This window comes from Ovis aries, chromosome 8, assembly GCF_016772045.2.
Source record: "Ovis aries strain OAR_USU_Benz2616 breed Rambouillet chromosome 8, ARS-UI_Ramb_v3.0, whole genome shotgun sequence".
NCBI classification, from domain to species: Eukaryota; Metazoa; Chordata; class Mammalia; order Artiodactyla; family Bovidae; genus Ovis; species Ovis aries.
The window spans coordinates 57,801,147-57,808,029 of record NC_056061.1 but is presented as its reverse complement, the minus strand read 5'-3'; the positions used below and the strand labels follow the sequence as shown (position 1 = coordinate 57,808,029).

At 44.2% G+C, this 6,883-nt stretch overlaps 1 protein-coding gene across 1 annotated transcript in view; it reads left to right on the top strand.

Annotated features, from left to right (window-relative positions):
* The first annotated feature begins 4,205 nt into the window (after window positions 1–4,205).
* Window positions 4,206–6,883, top strand: part of MOXD1 (monooxygenase DBH like 1) — a 94,766-nt gene continuing 92,088 nt past the window's right edge. The window contains exon 1 of the mRNA XM_027972473.2: window positions 4,206–4,513. Within this exon, the coding sequence (XP_027828274.1) occupies window positions 4,250–4,513 (264 nt within the window). The 5' untranslated portion in view covers window positions 4,206–4,249. The remainder of the gene's footprint in view (window positions 4,514–6,883) is intronic.

Genomic DNA, 6,883 nt, shown 5'->3' with positions numbered 1-6,883 from the left:
AGAACAATTTATAGATAATACCAAAATGCAGATTTTGCAAAGAGAAAGCAGTTTGCTTGTTATTATCTTCATATGGAAGAGCCTAAAAGTGATTTTTCAATCCCAACTGGCACTTACTTTCAAAGTAACCTCAAGAACTCAGTGAAACCCATGTCAGTTCTTTAATAATGAAAGTAAAGGCACTGTGGCCTCGCCTTCTTCACCCATACTACTGTCATCATTGGTATCGTCCGTTATTAAGATAAGGAATATAATATTGAGCAGATCATGCCATCTTGCTCGCATGAAAAATAACAGCCCAACTGAAAGTTTTGTAATAATGATGTAGTGGCTTTAAAAATTATTTTTTTGTTGTTGAATACGAGGTGAGAGCTAGGAAAGTATATAGTTTAAAAAAAAGAAAAAGAAAGAAACCAAAGTTCTATTTTTGGCTTTTCTACCACTGACTCACAGTGTTAACTTGAACCAGTGACCAACTTTTGTGTATTAACCAAGCCTATCCACACAGGAGGCTTAGTGAATAGACAAAAATGAGAAAATGCTTCAGCTTCCCTATTTGAATGCTGGAGAACTGCTGAGATCACTTATATAAATATTTTTCTTTGAGCTCCCTAGAAGACAGGAACTTTATAAATATTTAGTCTTATTGTTGCACCTTAGGCACAAGTAGACAGGAAAATTATGATACTCCCATATTTAACTATGAAATAACCTAGTTCAGACAATCCTGGTTCATACCAAAGACTTTGCACTGGCTTATTAGGGTCTCTTGAGTTTTCATTTTTCCATCCTCCCCCCACCCAACCCCGGCAGTTGACAAATGTGGAAATATAAATAAACCTTCCACAGCAGCAAGGGTTCCAAGGTAAGGAAGCCCAGCATGCATTCAGTCACATTGGCTGATGCCATGCTGTGTATCAGAATGGGTGAGGATTCAAAATAAACATCACATTTAAAATTCCTGATTGAAAAGTGTGAGAAAATAACTCATTTTTAAGAATGAGTAATTTGGTTGAATGTACTGAACTAAAGTCAGACCTCACTGAATTTCCAGTTTTATCTCTTTTCTGTTTCTTTTTTAGATATATGTGTAGAGAAGAAACCTAAAAAAAAAATGTGACTAGAACTGGCATGCTTAGAGTCATTCTTTATTTCAAGTGGAGTTTTTCAAAATTAATTCACCTGTTTCTTTGCAAATTCCTATTCAACAGGCTCTTCCTTCAAGGTTTTAATGGCTCTAGGTTCTGGAATGATGTTCTTGGAATGCATACAAGGGTTATTTTTGGATGGTGGAATTTCAGGTGATATTTTAAAATTTACTTTATTACTCATATTTTCCTGCATTTCTTGACCTTTAGCTTTAAACAAGAAAGAAGTATTATTTTTACAAAAACAATAGTGAATAAATAAATTTGAAACCCTTTGCTACTGATTTTATTCTCTTCTTGGCCATATATCCTGAGTTTTTTATGGACCAGTGCTTTCTTCCTGCTTTCTTTAAGGATTTAAAACAAGCAGTTGTACAGTAATTAATTTCCAGTTGGGAAACTGAGAGTTTATGAAATTGAATGGGGAGATGATTTTGATCCAGGGGACCCACTCAGTGTATAAAGCACACTTAGATAAAATTGACTCTTTTGTCTTTATTTACTGGGGTAATTCAAGCCAAGGCAGAATGGATCTGTTGAAGATGAATTATGCTAATAATGTTCTGTTGATCTAATCTCAAGATGATTCTATTAGTTTTAATAGTTCTTGAGCACTCAGGACGCTTTAGATGCAATATCAGTTGCAGACAAGCAACAGGCAATAACTTCACGTTCAACAATCTTACTTGATGAAAGAATAAAACCATTTGAGACTCTCTTTTGTGTATTCGTGTGTGGTCATCTTTTCTATTTTTGCCTTAATACCAGGGCAGAGCAGAGCATTTGATCACATCTAGGGAGCCAAGCTTTCCCTCCACAGCCCATCTCTGTTAAGAGGATGCTTCTAGGAGGATCTGAAATGCATCTATTTATTCTTCCTACAAGTCTTTATTAAGCACCTATTGCATGGTGTTCCATATTCTAGGCAATGGGTTGGACTAAGGAACCAGATCTGTTTCTGATCTAAAAGGCTCCTGAAGAAAACTGTCTATGAACAGTCACTGAAATGTTAGGAGTGAGATCTGAAGAGAACATTCCATGGACATTAGTCCCATTGTGTGAGGGTCAACACAATCTGATGGAAATGTGGGAAGGAGGATTAGAAAATACTTCAAAGAATGGAGGGAAGAAAAGGCAAACATGGCAGAGCGTGAGCAATCTGAAAAGGCAGAGTGATGGGAGAGAGCGGGGCTGTCTTAGAATTCTGGAGGCAATTTTTATATGTCCTTCTAGTGGGAAATGGGTGAGTGATATGAGAGTTATTGATGGAATGTAAAGCCAGAACAATAAACAGGGATCAGACTCTAGATGTGAATTTGGAATTTCTATAACACCCCTCCCCCCACCAATGAAGTAGATATAACCACATGTTCCAGGTTCCTCTATGCTAGGAATAAAAAGTAGAGTCACCAAAGCGGAAGTTTGCGTTTGATCATTCTGGAGTGGCATAACTCCCTTGAAATCCCTGTTTCATGTACCCCAAGATTGACTCTTCTCGGTCTCTGTGTCCACCATTTTGTTCCTCTCTCCGTATTCCTCTTCTCTTCCTGGCTAGGGCCATAGCAGTAACCACACCCCTGTACTTGTAAAATCTCAGTTCTAAGGATGAAATTCTTAGTTTGCTGAAGTTGATGCAGCTGCCTCTGATGTCTGCCCAGGGAGCTACTGCTGCTGCTCTCAATGGGTTAGCTCCTTTAAGTCTGCGCAGGCTCTTTTATTTCTTGCCTTGTCCCAAGGTTTCATCACCTCTTTTCTCTGGTCTGTTGTCATTGGCTAAACCTATAGATTTCTGTCCCCTCTCTCCTTGAGATGAGTCCCTTCTCAAGCAATTCCCTGAACTCCCTGGTAAGCAGATCCACTGGAAGCTTGCCTTCTGGAATTAGTCAAATATGCCTGAATCCGTTGGGAGAGCACAGTTCTGATGCATGCTGGTAACTCTGGGAAAGTCACGGGTAAAGGAACGGGAAGAGAAAACAAGAGCAAGAAAAAACAGGCCGAAACACGACTCTAAGAGACAAAGTAGGCAGCTCGTGTGGAGCTTCCAAATGCAGAGCAGATAGCACCGTTTGTATATTCTCCTTGCTCATGCTGCTTTTCATCTGATATCCGCTCTTATTTTTATATTCTGTATTATTTGTATCTTATGAGCCACCTTAGAACGTTGTCTGAAACATGGCAGAATATAAATAAATGAATGAATAGAGAAGGTAATTTGCAGTTACACTAATTAGCATTCCGAAGACAGGAGTGATGTGGGTAAAAGCAGAGGCAAAAACACTTTTTGACAAACACGACTATGGCCAGAACTTGAAACAGTTAGGAAGACTTCAAATTAAAATTTAACTCCCAAATGATGCTTCAGCCTTGACCTACTCTGCTGGTGGCTGAGTATTTTGGCAGAATTTCTCATAACCAAACCAAATCAAACAAAAACCAGGCATAAAGAGGCAAGCCTCAGGGCACTGACTCCTAGGGTCAGGAAACAAACGCGCTGGAGGAGGTGAACCGTGGGGTTTAGGGCATCGCTGGTTACAATGGTTTCCGATGCAGCGGATATCGAGATGTTAAGCAGTTACCCTGGACGGGACTTTCACTTGCTGTCCATCAAACCCAGGATTATCCCTCTGATTACTCAGGTCCTCCCCTCCTCTGCTAAGCTAAACTTGCCCTCCTCAGCAAGCTCTGATTCTTTCCCCTGGGATCCCCACCCCCTGTTCCCCGCGACGTGCCCACGCTGCCCAGGCAAGCACTAGCACTCCCCGCGCTCCTTGTCTGTCCACCCCCTGTCCTCGGCTTCTGCCTCCTCCTCTCCTCTTCCTGGACGCCCGTCACTGCGCTCCCCACTGAATCCGACCTTGGGGACCAAGTCGGGGGCGGGGGGCGGCAGGTGGATGGACCGGAAGGGCGGGTCGCGGATGGAGTCGGCGGGACTCAGCCGGCGGACCGCCGGGCCTGAGAGGGAGAGGGAGACTCTGCGGCCCCTCCCGGCGGGCGGGCCGCGGGGCGGTCCCAGGCCGCTCGCTCGCGCCGCCGCTCCGCGTGCGCCCTCCGCGCTCCAGTCGGCGGGAGCCCAGGTGCCCGTGGGCTGGACGCGCCTGAGGATGTGCCGCTGGCCGCTGCTCCTGCTGTGGGGGCTGCTCCCCCGCGCCGCGGCGGGGGGCTCGGGCTGGCCCTTCCCGCACCGCACGCTGCTGGACTCCGAGGGCAAGTACTGGCTGAGCTGGGGCCCGCGGGGCGGCCGGCTTGCCTTCCGCCTCGAGGTGCGGACCGCCGGCTACGTGGGCTTCGGCTTCTCGTCCACCGGGGCCATGGCCGCGGCCGACATCGTCGTGGGCGGGGTGGCCCGCGGGCGGCCCTACCTCCAGGTAAGCGCGTATATACCCTCCTGCAGCCGCCCCGCCGAGCCCCCGGCCGGTCGGGATTGCGGGCAGGCAGGCGCGGTTGGGGGGCGCCCCGGGCCACCCGGCTTTCTCTCCGGCGGAGGCTGGCCGCCGTCGCCCCTGTAGCCCCGCAGCCTCAGCCAGGCTTCCGCTACCCTTTGCCATCCGCTCTTGCACCCCGGAGTCCAAGGCCCCTGGGGCTGGACTCCCCAACTCCGCCGCCCAGTCCCGGGAAAGCTGAACACGGTAAACCTAGGCAGCTTTCCGTCTCTGAACACTTTCCTGCCCCTAACGCCCCACTTAGTACATGCCCCAAGTGCACACCTGCCACGCACCACCCGTCATCCCTGATGGTTAAGGAGAGATCTTTGGGCTTTGGGGATCTACGGGACGGCTCTCGGGGTTGAAGGGACTGGAGAGTTTTGGCATTTGCTGTCTAGCTGTCTAGAATCGTGGATCTCAGAAGGCTTTTCTGTAGCTTCCCATCTCTGGGGCTGGGTCGGCTACCTCATGCCAGCAATGAATGAAAGGTCCCCGAGAATCCTTAGGAACTTGTTATTGGGAACTGTTTAGGAAGCTGTGAAGCCTACAAAACCTGGTCTTCAGGCAAAACCCCATATTAAGTGATAAAACGTTTCACTTACTTTCAGGTCAGTTCAGTCGCTCAGTCGTGTCCGACTCTTTGCGACCCCATCGACTGCAGTATGCCAGGCTTCCCTGACCATCACCAACTCCTGGAGCTTACTCAAACTCCTGTCCATCGAGTCGGTGATGCCACTTACTTTATTTAATAGCTAACAAAATTAAATTGACAGCTACCGTTTTGCTTTGAAAGAGCCAGAGTAGAGACATTGCCCGTTCACAGATATTTTAATGAATAGGAAAAAAATTTTTTTTAAAGAATTGAAATGATCGGAATGATTAGATGCTTAGGTTTTTGGACATGTTTGTCTGTTTGATTTTGACCAACATTTGAACACTTCTCCACTATGATATAACATCGTAGTGAATATAGTGTTGCTTATCAAAGTTCATCCAAAAATACTGCCCTTTGCTAAAAGTGTCTTAATCCATATGAAAGCTAGTTCTTCTGGCTATGTATTAGGCTTTGATGATATTAAAGTCGATGTACCTGATAGAGTCCAAAGAGCGTTTCTCAGTAATTTTATTTCTGACATCTAAGTTTGATTGCCACAATGTTCTGCCATTAATTTTTAATGCTAATTCTGGCAATGAGCTGTTAACTCTGGCTAGAAGTTTTAAAAATGGCAGCAATAAAAACTTTAAAACCCTTCTGTTGTTTATTTTTTCATAAATTAGTCCTTTCCTCCCCCAAATAAGCACAACTCCAGTAAAGTTTTATGAGAATTACACCGTTGAAGCCATTGATGTATAAATTTAATCCTCCTGCAGCATCTCAGACATTAAATTTGTAAACCAAGAATTTGACTCCAAACACAGGCCTCACTAGCTGAGTAATTCAGCTCTCTTCTGATATGAGGTAGTACCTTATTTAAACAGTGCCTTATTTAAACATCTATTGAGCTGAGCCACATATTTTTGCTTGTCTATTTTTTTTTTTTTTTTTTTTAGGATGGGCAGAATCAAATGCCCCTTAACTATCCTTAAATGTTTTGTTGAAGGGAGCATGGAAAGTCTTACTTTAGTGTGATATCAGAAAACATGTATACTTTAAAGATAACTTGATATTGTTTTTCTCAAAGAGTAGCATTTATAGAAAGCCCATCGAGTTTGATATCAAATGAAAGACTAAGAGCAGAATTCTGTTTCAACATGCTATAAGGGGCACACCACAAACTACGGTATTTCCACACTGTGGGTAGCTCTTTGTAAAGATCACATAAGAACTAATTAAGTGCCCTTTAGATGGGTTTTGAAACATAGAACTTTGCTTAATTTCTAAACACATAATACTGTTCAGTAAGCCTTGGATATGGACCTTTTCCCAATATATTTAATGAGCAAGAAATAGAACTTTTCCTTCTATTTTTATTCCTAAGGAAATGGAATTTTTATTTTCATATATAAAGGATTGTCATTTTCTCAGTTGACTGACATCCTTTAACTACTCCATTTTCTTAAGCATTGGTAAAGAATTTGCATGCCAGTGAAGGAAATGCAAGAGACTGGTTCAATCCCTGGGTCAGAAAGATCCCCTGGAGTAGGAAATGGCAAACCACTCCAGTATTGTTCCCTAGAGAATCTCATGGACAGAAGAGCCTGGGGCTTCAGTCTGTGGGGTCGCAAAGTGTTGGACACAACTGAACACACACACAGCGCAGCACAGCTCCCTCCTTTTAAGACATATAATACACAATAAAAATTATGCATAGC